Source organism: Electrona antarctica (assembly GCF_951216825.1).
Source record: "Electrona antarctica genome assembly, chromosome: 7".
NCBI classification, from domain to species: Eukaryota; Metazoa; Chordata; class Actinopteri; order Myctophiformes; family Myctophidae; genus Electrona; species Electrona antarctica.
In genome coordinates, this window is record NC_136812.1 from 37579976 (window position 1) to 37597992 (window position 18017).

The following is an 18017-nucleotide window of genomic DNA, read 5'->3' on the forward strand; positions in this document are numbered from 1 at the left end:
ACAGTATTATTTGTCGTACGACAGTATTGTGTGGCAAAAAATGCCGATATACAAGCTCACACCATTGTGAGCTTGTATATCGGCTTTAAATATCGGCTTTAAATAAAAGGTATTTGTGACTAGGCCGGTCATTGATGAACTTATCAAACATCACTTAATCATTCACTCACTCCATTGTGGGTGTGGCTTTGTGACAGGGGATGTGCATGCGCTTTATGGCTGTTTGGATAGAGTGCTTTTTATGGCCCATGTGTGACTTTATGATCCGTCCACATCATTAATGCCTCTTAAAGAAAACACATTGGCTCTTTTTTAACTTGTTCACCACACTGCAGCACTCAGCCAATAGGTTCCTCTGACTAGCTAGGGTTGGTCCAATCATAACGGCTCTAACTGTTTAACCCATTTTGAGCGGGAACCCCTTTTGGTGGTTACATACATTAAATACGTTATAATTTAGCTATTGAAAAATAGCAGATCTACAAGCTCATAGCGCGCCACCGAGTGGCGCGCTATGAACTTGTAGGTCTGCTATTTTTGAAAAATCGTTAAAATGTGCCTCAAATCTTTCAGAAAATTGTCATGATTTAGAAAACTTTTTTTTTTAATTTCGACGTCAGGCCTGAATGGGTTAAGGTATTTTTAAGTTGGTTGTGCCTCCAAGCTCATAATATTTATTTATGTAGCAAAAAGTGTCCTATTAATTCACGGCTATGTAAATAAGGAAAAGACAGGTACGTGTCACTTAATTGCTCTGGCAATTCCAGCTGGCAGATTTGTCAGGCACTGGGAGGCATACTGGAGTTTGCAGTTTGATGGAATGCATTGAAGTCGATGAGAGCCAAGCTAACAAGCATAATGCATAAACTACATTTGAATCAGTGTGACCTTTGTTAGATAATTGGTTCAGGAGAATAAAAGACATTTCACACGTTATCTTCCAATCTCTTGTTTTATCGACATGCACATTGTTATTGTCAGATAGTCTTGTCGGAGTGAATACTGCTGAGGCAGAAACTTAGGGAGCCATTTTCGTCAGTGCCTTTAATACCTCTTATCCCTAAACTTCTTGTTCAACTAGCCGATCAATCGACATGTGAGCTTGTAGATCGGCTATTTGAACTATTCCAAAATTATTTTCACAATAGTAAAAAAGGAAAAGCAGTTTAGGGATATGGGGTAAGTCAGGCACTGACGAAAATAGGGCCCTTAGTCTGTGCTCTTTGGATACCTCAATACAATGATATTGTGTGCCGTGCACATTGTTGATCGATAAACAAGAGATCAACGCTTGATATGTCATCTCTAATTATACTGACCTGATCTGATGAGGGTCTCAATCATTAAAGATGTTTATTCTAAGCTGGTCCAGCCGACTCCCATTTACTTCAATGCATTTCCTATAACTTACAGAGTTCCTCTTTGCAAATCCAAACTAACCGTGACTAACCGTTTAAAAGAGAGGTAGTTGGGAGATGGAAAGATGAATGGTGAATCATTTTCCTTTGACATGGATATTTCAATGTGAATAATTGTATATGACAAGCAGCCCTGCCTCCAGGCCAGCCAGTATTAGAAACAGACTAGAGCCAATGGTAGACATTGTATGATGTTGAGGAAGGGGGGTGGTGGCATTGCAAAGATATTGAACATTCCTCTACTAGTTCATAACGTGATAACAACATTCTTCCTGATCTACCAGGTACTCCGGCCCCAACACGGGAAATGTGCACATCATCGCAGACCTGTATGCCGAGGTCATCGGCATCCTCACGCAATCCAAGTAATCTTCTGCTTTTCTTCTCCAAATTCTGCCATATATGAATAGCCTTCTGCGACATGTTGAAACGTAAGTGTATCACATTCACTGAGTGTCTTCTTCTTCAGGTTTCAGGCGGTAAGGAAGAAGTTCATCACAGAACTGAAGGAGCTCAGGCAGAAGGAACAGAGCCCCTACGTGGTCCAGAGTGTCATCACCCTCGTCATGGGCATGAAGTTCTTCCGGGTCAAAATGTACCCCGTGGAGGACTTTGAGGCCTCCTTTCAGTTCATGCAGGTAAAAACTCTAGCGACATGCATAGCGTGTGCTCCAAAAAGCACGCGCTAGCTTACGCCGAACTCACACCAGCAGCACCTCGCCTCTTTCTCACTTAACCCATTTTGGGCGAGAACCCCGTTTGGTGTTAGCATTATGTTGTGCTTTAGCTATTGAAAAATAGCAGATCTACAAGCTCATAGCGCGCCACCGAGTGGCGCGCTACGAGCTTGTAGGTCTGCTATTTTTGAAAAATCGAAGAACGACTGACATAGAAACATAGCTTTTTCAGAAAACTGTCAGGATGTGGAAGACATTTTTAGAATCTGATCTCAGGTCAAAATGGGTTAACGTCTGACTCAAAGCTTGGGTTTACTGCCCGAAAACGGCAGAACCAGAAGCTCACAGCTTCATACCCTGCTTAAAGCTCTATAAATGGGGATTCAATCAGGTAGATGACTGTTGGCTAATCACCTCCACGTATTTGCTCTCAACTGCGCCGTAGCAGAGGAACCTTTACTGCTGCTGCCCCCTTTTGTTGAAGCTCAGCAAGCTCGCCGTTGCGCTGCCTCATAAAGCCAGATGAATAACGATCACACGCCACCATACATTGCCAAGAAGTGCGTGTTTGTCTGTGTGTGTCTGTGACTGTGTGCGTGTGTGTTGCGGACTTGGCCAAGAGCTGTGAGCGGAGCAGTGGCTCAATACAGCAGTAAAAACGCTGGCTCGATGCGCTGCTCATCTCAACATGACGCTGATTTGACCACCTTGTTAATGGAAGATGTCTGGTAATACGCGGTAGTTTACGATCACCTCTTCTATTCCCTTTACATCGCCGGTTAGCGGCCATATGTTATCTGTCTATACGACCTGCAGAGCAAATTAATGTACCGTCGACAGTCTCCCAACATAAAGCAGACTGTAACTGCTGTATGTTAAAACTAAAATGTCTTGTCACTAAGACTTTGAGGAAAAACAAATCCCTAGATTTCGGCTCATTTTAAGAACAAATTGTGTTCTCCTGTTTCATGGCTCATTTCATGGCATCATAGATATATTAATGCACTGTAAGAAAAAAAGAGTCTACAAATGAAACCAAATGGCGTCATTATTAGTCAGACTTGCCTGTACAGTACGTGTGACCACTTTGATGAATTGGACCAGGAGATTGTAAAATGTTCCACTCATGTGTGTGTTCCTGTGTGACCACGTCTCCTTCCCCCTCCAGGAATGTGCCCAGTACTTTCTGGAGGTCAAGGATAAGGACATCAAGCACGCTCTGGCAGGTCTGTTCGTGGAGATCCTCATCCCTGTTGCTGCTGTGAGTTCCAGTGCACCTCCACCACCCGCTGTGTTGATTGATTGAATACTTTATTAACATGATTATTAAGAGTACAGGTAGTACAGTCAAATGTTATGCTAAAAGGATAACACAAAATCCCCAGGGGGCTTGTTTCCATTGTGGTCCATTATACTCATTGCCCATTGTACTGTCCATCTGGACGTGTTCAGTCAATGGGAGTTAATCCCATCCAGTCAATGTGTAACATGTTGAGTTCAACCCCTCCCCTCCATCCCCTCCCCGCTCTCTTAAACCCCTCCCCTCCATCCCCTCCCTGCTCTCTTCAGGCGGTGAAGAATGAAGTCAATGTGCCGTGCCTGAAGAACTTTGTGGAGATGCTATACCAGACCACCTTTGACCTTAGCTCCAGGAAGAAGCACTCTTTGGTAACCCCATCTCACTTTTTCTGTCTCTCTGTTTCCTTTTAAGCCAACCTAATCTCACCAGACGTTCATAGATCTCCGCCGTCATCCGTTGACATCTAAAGTTATAGGGGCTATTACTGGCTGGAAACAATTTGGAGATTACAAATAATATCTATTTATAAATGCACCACGTCTCTGTCTGTCTGTACTTACGTGTGTACGTCTGTAATGCACCTAACTCGAGAACCATTCCCCCCATCCACTTCAAATTAGACACACGCGTTCCACACCCCCAAAGGGAGTGCAGTGCCCGGTGTCGAGTTAGTCGGACCCACGGTTGCCCAGAACCGCCACTGGACCTGATCTCCATTTATGGAGCTGTCCTGTTCTGACATTATTCTGACTCCATATATGCATGCCTGACAAAGAGCTCTATATATGGGCACAGATAATAACTGGGTGGGGTATGCATTTCCAACTCAAAAGGCCTCTGCCAAGGCACTTGTCAGGGCCCAAATTAGCCAATTGATCACACCTGATCACCCCTAGATCTCCATATATGGAACTGGACTGTTCTGACATCACAATGATGTTCTTATCTGCATAGACTCCATATTTGGGCATGCTTGACAAAGAACTCCATATATAAAAGGGACACAGACATGATAACTGAGTTCCAACTTGCATTGTTCCAAGTAGGCCAGTGCCCAACGGCCTACATTAACTCTTTGCATTAATAATAATGCAAAGAGTTAAGGACAGTCCTTCATGTTGGGACGTTGATATGATTAGTTCTCAAAGCTGTGGTTTTAGCTTTATCAGCATGTTTTCTCCACTGTTCTAGTGTAGTATTATCTTCGTTGAACGTAGATGTCACCTGACATATTGGTGGGCGGAGATCTCTGATAGGAATGTGATCCTTTAGGAATTTAATGATTCCGGTTGCTCAATGTTGGATCCGCTTCCGGATCCCAACCCTACTCATTGATCACACGGCCATGCGGGATTAAATCCAGTCTCTCTCTTGGTGATCTCTCTCTACTTGCCTTTTGGTTGGTTTTACGCTAACAGCATTGCTCTCCCTCCCCCAGGCTCTGTATCCTCTGGTGACGTGCCTGCTGTGTGTCAGTCAGAAGCAGTTCTTCCTCAACAACTGGCACATCTTCCTCCAGAACTGCCTCTCACACCTCAAGGTACAGCAGCAGAGCCTCATCTCGTACGCCCACTCATCACGACAATTCCACTTTCGCACGCAACGTTTAGCGCTGTGATTGTCCAAGTGGGGTCCGGTGACCCCCTCAAGGGTCCGGTGACCCCCTCAAGGGTCCCCAGCAAAATGATTTCACTAGCTAGAAAACATTTTAAGAATGACTTTGCAGATCATAGGATTCACTTCCTCCACTGTTATCCCCTCACCCCCCCAAGTATGGGTTTTAACCCATTTAGACCCGAGTTAAAAACATTCACTTTGAAAGAATATATATTCAAAGATTTGCACCACATTTTTACGATTTTTCAAAAATAGCAGACCTACAAGCTCGTAGCGCGCCACTCGGTGGCGCACTATGAGCTTGTAGATCTGCTATTTTTCAATAGCTAAATTATAACATAATGCTTAAAACACCAAAAGGGGTTCCCGCCCAAAATGGGTTAAATCTAATCTAACGAAAAAAATGATCTATATATATATTTTTCAAATGGCTGTCTGCAGCCTCATGCTTATCAGTTTAGGGTCCCTCGACGTGAATCACTGGTTTATCTTCTTCTAAATCAGTCATTCTAAACCTTTCTATTTCGAAGGACGCACAGTTTGATATGCATTAGGCCACAGACTCCCATTTGATGCAGTTTGTATCTGTTGGATCACAATCTACACTGCAAAAACCTCTGTTAATTCACCTCTGACCTTGTCCTGTACAAATGGAACATTTGGTTCCATTTTACAGTCAGGGTTACAGACCTGTAAGCGTCCATTTTGGTTCTTGATTATCAGTCATTTAGCTGTGGGGACCCACTGGGAACTCCTTCAAGGACCCCTATTGGTCCCCAAACCCTTTGTTGAAAACCAGTGTGTGGTACTATACTGTACCACACACACTGTAGCCTCGAGGCCAACGGATATTGTTAGAGGACACTGTATACACTATTTGTGAAGTGCCTTCACTTCAAGAATTACATCATTTTCAGATTTAAATTAACTACATTTTTCCAATGCATTTTGGAAACACTGAACCTCAGAGGTCTTATGACTCATGATATGAAACCCTTTTATAGAACTTCCTTTTATCCACAGGCGGCGTAAGCAACACGCGCTCGCTTAAAATAGAACCCTAGTAAACACCTACACTATTGTTTCAAGTGCCCTAGTTAAAGCATATAAATGCACCAGTGAGATGATGGTATTCCAGGTAAGTTGATACAGTATTCTGCTCAATACCGCTTATAGCACAAATAGTTTTTATGTCTTTTTCAGCGGGTGCTCCAGTGTTGATTTCGTTATGATGACTAAAAGCAAGACTAAATATATTGGCAATTAAGTAAACGAATACAAACTACAACTAAAATGTTTAGGAGGGACTAGTGGAGAAGAAGTTGTTTCATGTTTGGTTGCATGCAGGTGTCTCGTTCAGAAAATAGTTATCTACAAGCTCACAACATGTCACAGCAGTGACAGCACGACGTGTTGTGTACTTGTAGATCTGCTATTTTCGGCATGCGGCCAAGTATAAACTAAGGCATTACAACGCCATCACGGCCCGCTAAGATACATTTTAGTCGACTAAATGAACTGTATATTTAGTCGACTAAAATCTTATGATATTTAGTAAACTAAAACTAGACTAATACTAAAACATTTCAGAAGACAAACATTTTGACGGGAATGGAATTCTATTCAAAATACTATGACTAAAACTAAATCAAAATTTGCTGTCAAAATCAACACTGGTGTGCTGAGTGCTCTGTGGTTCACAATGTGCTTCCCTTCCTTTGGTCACCGGCAGCCAGACCTGGACAGGAATAGCTCATGACCTGTTAATAACCACGGGCAATTTGAAGTCAACTCATGCAGGATTTGCTCTAAACTATGAAGCCCATTCTATTCTCATCCCTGCTGACCGCTTGAGAAAGCACCACCTCTGGCGGTCATTTGGGATGCATAGAACCATAGCTACATTCGGAACTTTCGGTTCATACCCGAGTTGCGTACAGGTGTCATGCACCAGAAATGGCAGATCTACCAGCTCACACAACACGTCACATTGCAAAGTGGTGCGAGCTTGTAGATCAGCTGCTGCTGTTGCACGACACTGGCCTGCAATGAAAGTATGAAGCTATATGGTCAAATGAACTGTGAAGATGACCATTAGTGCCACAGCGGCTGGAAGCTGCTTCTAATAATTACAGTTGGGTGCCACCGATATTGTCCCTTATCATTTGACCCATTTAGGCCTGACCTCAAAAAAACCCAGACCTACAAGCTTGTAGCGCGCCACTCGGTGGCGCGCTATGAGCTTGTAGATCTGCTATTTTTCAATAGCTAAATTATAACATAGTTTAAAACACCAAAAGGGGTTCCCGCCCAAAATGGGTTAACTGTCCTTTTGCGCAGATCACGCAAACCTCAGCAAAAAGAAAAGGACAATATCGATGGCCTCCAACTGTATGCCCCCTGTACTCTGCTTCTGATGGCTGACTGACCAGTGGAATTGTTCCCTGTCAGAGCATTTTCTTGCAGAACACTTTTCAAGACTTCCCCCAAATTTTGTATTTATAGTTCGGTTGGAACAAAACAAACCAAGTGGATGATATGGTTTTACAATGCTGATTGTCAAATTATATCCAACACTAGGATACCGGAATTCCAGTATTCTGCTAATTCCACAACGATATATATATTGAAGGTGAAATGAATCCTACACCTTTTATATCGTATCAAGAGGGTCCTCGTCCTCCAAATGAAGGGTATCTCACGTGTCACATGCGAGATGTCAAGAGCTATTTTTGACCCAGGCCTGCTAATGACTCCTTGTAAACCAATCATCACGAACTGATCAAACCGATCCCTCCCCTTGTGCTCTACCAATCACAAACGGATCAAACCGATCCCTCCCCTTTTGTACTAATAAAAAACCAATCAAGCCGATACCTCCTCTCGTCCTCTACCAATCATATACTGATCCCTCATCCTCTAGTGGAGCACTGTGTGTCTGGAGTCTCTTGCAGTGGTGGAAGAAGTACTCAGATTCTTTACTTAGCAATACCACAATATAGAAGAAAAGTTAATGTTCTGTATTCTGAGTTGTACTTGTCTGTGACAAGTGCAAAAGTACAAGATATTGCTTAAGTGGTTAATGCATGTTTTGTAATAATAATCTAAATCTGCAAAATGGCTAGTAACTATTAACTAAACCTGTCAAGTAATTCTAGTGGAGTACAAATTACAATATTTGCCTCTGAGATGTAATGGAGTAGAAGTATAAAGAAAATACTCAAGTAAACTACCTCTGAATTGTACAGTAATTGAGTAAATGTACTTGGTTACTTTCCACCACTGGTCTCTGGTATGGATTGACCCTTGGGTGACTTGGAGTGTGTGTGTTGTTGTTGTTGTTGGACATATTGTGTAATTCTCTCTGTAAGCTCCTTGTGTTGGGGATTCCCTACGGTGTTGAATGGCCCCTCTGTGATCTCGGGACAGTGATTTCGTCACATTGTTCTCCTCTACACCCCCCACCCCCTCCACTGTGATTGACACGGATTCCTCCCTTATTGATCACTGTGATCAGTGCCTCCTGTTGTGGTGATTGATTTGTTGTCTTGTGATTCGCTCCCGATCGTTGTGGGATTTCCAGGTTTTAGCAGGTTTAGCCATTCGATTTTTAACCCTGTGAGGGCTCTCGCATACGTCGAGCCGAAATGTCTTTGACGCTTTTAATTCAGCGGATTAAGTATTCCTTACAGTATATCCACACAGGGTTAAAAAGAATGCCAACATGGATCAGGAGATTGATTGGACTGTCGATTTAACTCTGGCCCTACACTGTGAAACCCTGAGTGTTTATTTAACTCTGAGAGTTATGTAACATGTGACATAATGTCAACTCTCAGAGTTGGATGTAGGGCTTCTTGTCTTCAAACTCTTGCATGCACACATTCCATCGTGTCGTTCTCTTCGTCCTGTCTGCATCCTGTGCTTTGTGTTCTGTCTCCCTGTGTCTGTCTGTCAATCAATTTACTTGCCCCATAATTAATGCACTTTTTAAAATTATTTGCTTTCACACAGTTAGAAATGTTGCCATTTATCTGTGTTCAAATGCAGTTTTTCATGTGTTTTTTTTGTAGTGTAGCAAAATCGGCATCGTAACTGTAAACAGTTGCAGTTAAATCCACACAATTCATCTCACTGCCAAGACGGTGGCTGATTGACGTGCTGTTAAAGGAAAAGGAAAACCTTATTGATTATATGGGTGTAGCTAGTTATTCTGATCAATCAATTCAACCAATTATACAAATAGCAAACATGTACCGTGAAGTCCGATAGGCTGCAATAACTAATTTCATCCTGTTGTCGCTGTTATAGGCAATTAGTAGATTTACAAGATTGTTGATCTGCTTTGTTTGATCTTCTATGTTTTCGCACCACACACCGCTGTATTAGGACAAGTATAACATAGAGCATAAATGGTTAACCAGATAAATGGATTTAGTCGATTATAAAAATCTATTCAAATGTCGATTCATTGAAAAAAACACAAAAAAAGATAAAATAACCGTGCAAGAATAATCGATGACTGCAGCCCTAGCTGATTTTCAATCTAAATCCCATTGTTTTGATGCGAAGTGCTCAATAATACGTTTGATAAAAAATGGCAATTTTATGTCGTGATATCGAGTGTGCAACGCTCGATATCATGAAACAACACTATATTATTGATCCTCACATCAGAAAAATGACTGAATTAGGTTGAAAATCTGTGGTTTTCCTTTAACATTGGCAAGAGTTGCGACTGCTCTCGTCATTTGTGTTTTGTTTCTATTGTGTTCCGTCTCTCTGTTCTCCATGTAACCTGCACGTCTCTCCCTCCCTACACCTCCCCACTATGTCTCCTCCTGTCCTCCCTTTATTTTGTGTTTTTCGTTTGTCCCTCTCTGACGTTCACTGGCTCCAGATGCCATCTAACAACAGCATCCGAAAGCAGATTGAGACGTTGCAGGTGAGTGTGGGGCCGATGGCAGTGATGAAGGGGCCTGGGTGGGTCGCCCTAGCTTGCCTGGCTAAAAGTAGGCCAGTGACGGGCCTCCTCCTCAGTGACATAATGACATCTCAGAAAGAGTCACTTCATTATGGAGAGAGAATAGAGGAAGATGCTTCCTAGTTGCAAATATTTTCCAGATTGCAACGTGGCTTTGTTCTTTTTCCTCTCAGCCACTCTGCTTTTGTGTCTCTGCATCAATAGCTTTGCTGACCTGTGTGTTGTCGCAAAGTAGAGCACAGTGCTGTTGTTTCTGTCAGTAGAGTGGACACGCGCACACACACACACACACACACACACACACACACACACACACACACACACACACACACACACACACACACACACACACCCTCTCTCCCTGTTCCTAGAGAGGTTCCTTGATCAGAGATCACAGGTTCATTTGGATATCAAGGTGTTTGGTGTTTTTGCAGTCTGCTCTCTCAGCTGTGCGTGTGTGTGTGTCTGCGCGCGAGTGCACATGCGTGCCTGTGTGTTTATGTGTTTTAGAGGTAGTACAGTCGAAGACCGTTCCGTCCTGATCTGTTATCGAGTTTCCCCTCTCGCCGCCCCGCGTCTCCGCATTCACGTCTCCCGCTGACGGCGGGGAAGGGCACAGCGGCAGCTTTTTCAAAGATTCCATTGTGTCCTCCGCAGTGTGTTTACACTGGACTGTACACTGTGTCTGTTTGTGTTGCACTGGGGCTGCTTGCCTCCTCTCTGCGGTTCGGTCCAGACGGTGACCGCTCTCCAGACATACAGCACGGTGCTTAGCTGTCCAGTCCAGCGTAGAATGCCGTCTAAATCACACTTTCAATCACACTTTCAAGATTTAAAATAGCAGATGTACAAGCTCGCAGTGCGGCACGAAGTGACACGCTGGGAGCTTGTAGATCTGCTATTTTTGAATAGCCAACACCAGAGCCATAGAGTAAGACAGAGTTACGACAACTGTTCACTTCATGGAGCCAGTCCAATTGCGGCCCTTCTCCATAGACTTCTATTGGCGAAGAGCATTGCGAACAGTGACAATGTCCTGGACCGGAAGTTGGCAGAATGCACTGGACTCAGGCAACAGCCCAGCTTTAATGGTCTTAAATCTTAGATCGTTTTTTAGTAATAGTACAACATGAACATTACAGAGACTTTAGTTGTCACTGTACAATACTTATGTTGCACACATGACTAAAACTGCTGATATTTGCGCCGGCCTTTGTTGCAAACAATGTATTTCAAACTCCAGCTTGTCACTGTCCAGGCTGCATGAACAGCGATCGAGCGCTCTGTTTTCTGCCCCCTCAATGTCGTAAGGTAACTCTGTCTTACTCTATGGCTCTGGCCAACACAAAATCTAAAATGACACAGATGCTTTCCCGGGTTTAATGGGAGATGCTAAAGCCTGATTTCTGCTTGGTTGCACACGTTGTCCCAACACACACCGTGCGAGCCGCTACACCAGTGCACACGTTGTCCCAACACACACCGTGCGAGCCGCTACACCAGTGCACACGTTGTCCCAACACACACCGTGCGAGCCGCTACACCAGTGCACACGTTGTCCCAACACACACCGTGCGAACCGCTACACCAGTGCACACGTTGTCCCCCACACACCGTGCGAACCGCTACACCAGTGCACACGTTGTCCCCCACACACCGTGCGAGCCGCTACACCAGTGCACACGTGGTCCCAACACACACCGTGCGAGCCCTCCCACACACACTGTGCGAGCCGCTACACCAGTGCACACGTTGTCCCACACACACCGTGCGAGCCGCTACACCAGTGCACAACCAAGTACAAGACAATCTTTAGTTGTACATGAAATGCCTGTACGCTACACCATTACCTCATTGCAGCATGTATGCACCCTTCCTTTTAGACGAGAGCATCGTATTACAGAGTCAAATCGAACAATACCCCTGAAATCCAGAACAATATATAGTTTCTGCTGGAATTAATAGGCTAATATGTTATTAAATTACACTTTCAGGGCCAGGTCCTGGCTTACAAAAATGCCACCCACTCTCACACTCGCACAGAATCATTTGAATATGTTGCCCCCAGGTTTTTACACAGAATGCACCCTTCTATCATTTCTTAACTTTCCTACATTACCCCTAAGGTCATGAGAATCATGCATTTCAATAAACCAGAAGTTTAGTTATGAACAGAATTGTGGCGAGTTCCATCATCCATCAGTGAGTCATACTGTATGTCTCCTCCACTGCAGCTGAAAAATAGGTTTTGCGTTGTCCATGATCAGCAGCTCAGAAAGACATTTAACTACATCAGACCTCTTCAACCCATGTATCCCAAAATGTTAACATAAATAGCAGATGTACAAGCTCGCAGCGTGGCACGAAGGGACACACTGTGAGCTTGTATATCTGCGTTTTGAATAGGCAACGCAAAAATCAAAAACGACACAGGTGCTTTCCCGGTTTCAATGGTTGTCATCTCACAGGTGAGTAATGACCAGCTGTAATATGTCGAGGTTCTTAATCTCGTGTCTCCCATCGGCAGAACAAAGATCCCAAGATGTCCCGCGTGGCGCTGGAGTCGCTCTACAGACTGCTGTGGGTCTACATTATCAGAATCAAGTGTGAGAGCAACACGGTCACGCAGAGGTCAGTGCTTACTAATGCAACGCATCCTCGTGCTTCATCCATGCACCGCCATGCGACATTGTCACACACTAGAAAATAACCAAGATACAAGCTCACAACGCATTGTGAGCTTGTAGTTTGGCTATCTTTGCCACACGAGTGACACGACACCGTCATATGATGTAGAAATGGGGCTTCATGTATCAGATGCTGTGGAAAGGATGTGATTGTTCACCATGGAACACGTTCTCTCTCTCCCTGTTCCCCCAGCCGACTACTCAGCATCGTTTCAGCACTTTTCCCCAAAGGTTCTCGCAGCGTGGTTCCCCGGGACACGCCGCTCAATATCTTCGTCAAGATCATCCAGTTCATAGCTCAGGTACGGTAGGACGCCCGTTGTCTGGTTACTTGGATTGTGAACAGCTGAGCTTAAAACTGAGGATGAACTAAAACAATTGCCGGTCTGTTCCTCACACAGGAACGGCTGGACTTTGCTATGAAGGAGATTATCTACGACCTGCTGTGCGTGGGGAAATCTCACAAGACCTTCACCATCAACCCAGAGGTAAAAAGTGGAAAGATTGAATCCATATCATATGTATCCATATCTCTCTCTCTCTCTCTGTCTTCTTTTTGTTGACACTAGAAAACAATAATGGAATAAAGATTTTCCATCAGTGAAATGAGCGCTGCTCTTGGCTTTTGGGTGGCACAGGGGTAAACAAGCTGTGCCCTCCCTGTGAAACTCTTCTCTGTCGGGTGAAAAGAAGCAGCTGGCGACGTCACGTGTATTGGGGGATACAAACAGTAGTATACAGCAGAGACTCAATGGGAGATTTAGCATAACGACTAAACGGGGACTGTTCTCTCACCAAGAGGTCTTGTCTGAGTCTATTTGCCCGTGTGTGTGTGTGTCCTCAGCGGATGAACATCGGCCTGCGTGCCTTCCTGGTGATTGCAGACAGCCTGCAGCAGAAGGATGGCGAGCCCCCCATGCCGACCACGGGGGTCATTATGCCATCTGGGAACACCCTGCGCGTCAAAAAGATCTTCCTCAACACCACGCTGACTGACGAAGAGGCCAAGGTCATAGGTAGGCCTTAGTGCTTTCAAGACGCCTGTCTTGTGTGTGTCCTGTGTCTGTGTTTAATGGCCGCTCCAATGCATTTCCGATGGAAGCCCATATGGTTTGACCAAACATTTTGTTTTATGGGGGGGAAGTGGGCAGAACACATCCATCAAAGCTGTGTTCAGACACAACTCAGGTGTCAGACACAAGGCCATCTTGGAAACTAAACACAGTATAAACAGTGGGAGAGGGGTGGGGCCGAGAAAGGCCCTTATTCCCAACAGATCCCCAAACCTGTTGTTATTTGGGAGCGCTGGTTTCAGTTCAGTCAACCTTCTCTTGTGTGTTGGCTGGTGAGATGCACCCTAGTGAGACAGATATATACTTCACCCCTCCAACAGTATTGCGTGCTGAGAACAGCTGACATATAAGGTCGCATCACGGATGCTGCCACTGTGAGCTTGGAGTTCTGCTGTTCTCGGCCGTTCTCTGGGCACAACTCCTTCGCACGGCTGGGTATAATTTAGGTTTGAGGGGCTACAGCTGTGCGATCAACCAGCCGTGATCATCATAGGAAGCGCTCCCTCTGCGACTGGAGATGGGGTTTTGGGGGACAAATGCTTTGAGAATCGCTATTATTGTTTACACAGAAGTTGACACAACATAAACCAAGGTATATATTTCAAGAGCAAGAGATCACAGTAAACATCCACCCTAAACCACCTTCCACACTGGGAGGAAAACAGCATCTGAAAGTTTGATGGGATGCATTGTTCCCCGTGAGTACTGTGACCACTTTTACATTGCATCTAATGAGCGATCGGTTTCTTTTGCCCCCAACCTGTGTGGTCCGCACACATACAGGTTCTTATCAGTGAGACGTTGTGTACTGGATAAATTAACACTTTTCGGCTTTTGCTGTGTGAAATGTAATGACATGTATTTAATAAATGTTTGCAGGCATGTCGCTGTACTACCCACAAGTGAGGAAAGCCTTGGATAACATCCTTCGTCATCTGGACAAGGAGGTGGGTCGCTCCATGAGCATGACCAACGTGCAGATGTCCAACAAGGAGCCAGAGGACATGATCACGTATGTTAACCCTCTACCATGCTTGAACTGTCTAGTTCCCAGGGCTCGTAATCCAGAATAATGCATAATCCATTTGTCGTGTTCCAGGGGTGAAAGGAAGCCGAAGATCGATCTGTTCCGGACGTGCGTGGCGGCCATCCCCAGACTGATCCCGGACGGCATGAGCAGACAAGACCTCATAGAGCTTCTGGCCAAGTAAGAACCACTCCCCCTCCTTCTGTGCCAGGGGTTGCCAAATGTTTTCAGCTCGAGACCCAACAGAGGAAGTTGCTGTCTCCCCCCTGGGACCAAACATTTTAGTCACAATAGCCCTATTTCAAAAATAGTAAAAATAGTGTCTTTGAGCTCATAATATGAGCTCATAGACACTATTTTGCAACACATATTATGTGTTGCAATGACCAAAAGCGTTACTTTTGAGTAAATGGAAAAAAGAACCTGTGTTCTACTGGATCCAGTGTGGTTATTTAGTCACAAGCTCTTAATACTTTTCATTGGTTCAATATTTATAAAATCCCACACACAGAATAGCTGATCTACAAGATCACATCATCACATGTCACATCGCGATGCGTCGTGAGCTTGTAGATCAGCTATTTTTGATATTTGTGACTAGCAAAGTACGGCATTCATTTATGATAAAATATAAAAGACATGGAAATGTCTTTTATATGACAATGATGTGTCATCTGATGGTGCTAAAATGCACAAATCCAGGATTAGAGTCAAGTTTACACAAGACATTTATAAGAGTATTCAAACAAACTGCAAAAGAAGCACATTATAAAGGGACATTTGAATACGATTAAAGTTATTTAAAATAGTATATAGAGTGTGGCGTTACAGTGTGCAGCACAACATGAATGAGGAATCTCAATAAGAGGTAGTTAAACCAGAACAGAGAGTTGTAGCAGACCTGCTCTTTTCTGTGACTTTGTTCCAGATACTGTATGTGGTACATAAAGACTGAATGCTGCTTAAGAAGGTGGTCACAGACAGACACGTTTATCTCTACGTGGCAGGCAACTTGGATTGTAATTTAAACTAGCACGGAATGTTTGTAAATGTAATGGAAATGTATGAACCACTTAACTCCTATTCATATTGGGTCTATACTCTATACCAGGGGTTCTCAACGTTTTTGGCCGGGGACCCCCGGAAATGCTTTGGCAATGTCTCGGGACCCCCGCCCCGCCCCCTCCTGACCCCCAATATAAATTGACTGCTACAATAACCTTAAACCATTTTGGGCGGGAACCCCTTTTGGTGTTTTAAGCATTGTTATAATTTAGCTATTGAAAAATAGCAGATCTACAAGCTCATAGCGCGCCACCGAGTGGCGCGCTACGAGCTTGTAGGTCTGCTATTTTTGAAAAAAAGTGAAAATAAAATTTAAAAATCTTTTTTTTTTTTTTTTTTTTTTTTTTTGAAAATAATTTGGGGACCCCCTAAAATAATTTGGCGACCCCCCGAGGGGTCGCGACCCACGGGTTGAGAACCCCTGCTCTATACCAAGGGGTCTATGCATGGTCCCATAGCGATGCTAGGGTTCATGTGGCCAACGACAGGTGTAAACGGGCCGGTCTCTCTCTCTCTTCCAGGCTGACCATCCACATGGACGAGGAGCTGCGTGGCCTGGCCTTCACCACCCTGCAGGCCCTGATGGTGGACTTCCCGGAGTGGCGCGAGGACGTCCTGTCGGGCTTCGTCTACTTCATTGTGCGCGAGGTGACGGATGTCCATCCCACGTTGCTGGACAACGCCGTCAAGATGCTGCTGCAGCTCATCAGCCAGTGGCGCCAGGCGGTCCAGATCAGCAGCAAGGTGGGTCCACAACCAGTCCACACCTGGGAGTCCTGGGGGGTTTTCCAGGGCCATGGTCTTTGTGCCCCAAGGCACAGCAAAGCGCAAGTCAAAATATCAAGGCACACCTGTGCACAAATAGCCTCTGTAACACATGGTATTATTCTTATCACTGGGCAAATAGGTTTTACTACTTGGCCACTTGAACCCTAGTGTCCCTATTCTGGGAGCAAACATTCAGTGATAATAGCAAATCTACAAGCTCACAAGTTGTGAGCTTTATAAGCTCACACATATAATAATTATAACATCTGAGCACCACTGATATACAGTAGAACCATAGGTTTTTCAGTAAACTCTCGTGATTTAGAAGACATTTTGTAGCATCATGTGGTCTCGTGGGTCTCCATGTGTTAAGTCTGTGCTCTGGTGTCCAGCAGGCGCCTGCAGGCAGCGGCCCGTCTCTGTCCCTGGAGCGAACCCCTCTGCTCAACGTGCTGCACGTGGTGGAGGGCCTGGCGCTGGTGGTGCTGTGCAGCTGCCGGCCCGCCACCCGCAGGCTGGCCGTCAACGTGCTCAAAGAGGTCCGCGCCCTGCACACAGCGCTGGGCCTCGCCAAGGTAAACACAACCACATCTACATCCTCTATTTCTCGCTCTCTTTTTTATAGCTGTGTCAGGTTTAATTGTGAATATATACTGTATGCATATATATATTTTTTTTTCATGGTAACATTGTTGTATTTGTAACAGTACTTTTTCTGACCTTTTTCAATCTCACACCCTGACAAATGACAGAAATGTAGGGTAAGTCTTGTTGTTGTTGGTGTTGTTAAAATAAGTGTTCAATTCATATTCTGTTTGTTCATTTGTCTCTCCAGCTCTTGATTAAACAGAAAATGCATTTTTGGTCAGGATACCACTTTTAGTGGAACTGGAAGTGATGGCACAAAGAACTGAGCAGACAAATTGCACATTATAAAATGTAATGTGTTGAAGATTGACCACCTGAAGATGTATGTTCTGTTTATTAAATGGCTGGAGAGACGGGGAGACCCCTGTTACTGAACAAACACTATACAGCAATGATTACTATCAGAAGTGCTTTAACCTTTTAGCAAAAAACGAATTATCACTTACCCTACCTCTAACACTTTTAAATCACCTCTGTGTAGTCTCTTGCAATGTGTACTTAATGCCTGTCTGTCCATCTTCCAGGGGGATGAGGAGTTGGCCATTGACGTCATGGACAGATTAAGTGCATCGGTGCTGGAGAGCTTCATTCATCTCACAGGAGCTGACCAGGTAAAAGCACACACACGCACGCACACACACACACACACACACACACACACACACACACACACACACACACACACACACACACACACAGTGCGCGCACTACAGAAGTGGTTCTCAAAGTGGAGTCCGCAGACTCCGAGGGGTC

At 44.5% G+C, this 18017-nt stretch overlaps 1 protein-coding gene across 7 annotated transcripts in view; it reads left to right on the forward strand.

Moving 5' to 3' along the window:
• The window catches only part of fryl (furry homolog, like), a 112628-nt gene that overhangs the window by 49283 nt on the left and 45328 nt on the right, over positions 1-18017 (forward strand). For 5 of the 7 annotated variants that reach the window (XM_079506691.1, XM_079506685.1, XM_079506686.1 and 2 more), the window contains 15 exons: positions 1703-1783; positions 1888-2056; positions 3264-3356; positions 3665-3763; positions 4834-4935; positions 9913-9957; positions 12524-12627; positions 12877-12985; positions 13085-13171; positions 13528-13699; positions 14636-14768; positions 14856-14963; positions 16370-16592; positions 17012-17191; positions 17789-17875. In XM_079506691.1, the coding sequence (XP_079362817.1) occupies positions 1703-1783; positions 1888-2056; positions 3264-3356; positions 3665-3763; positions 4834-4935; positions 9913-9957; positions 12524-12627; positions 12877-12985; positions 13085-13171; positions 13528-13699; positions 14636-14768; positions 14856-14963; positions 16370-16592; positions 17012-17191; positions 17789-17875 (1792 nt within the window). The remainder of the gene's footprint in view (positions 1-1702; positions 1784-1887; positions 2057-3263; positions 3357-3664; positions 3764-4833; positions 4936-9912; positions 9958-12523; positions 12628-12876; positions 12986-13084; positions 13172-13527; positions 13700-14635; positions 14769-14855; positions 14964-16369; positions 16593-17011; positions 17192-17788; positions 17876-18017) is intronic. The other 2 variants (XM_079506688.1, XM_079506690.1) reach the window with 1 other exon arrangement.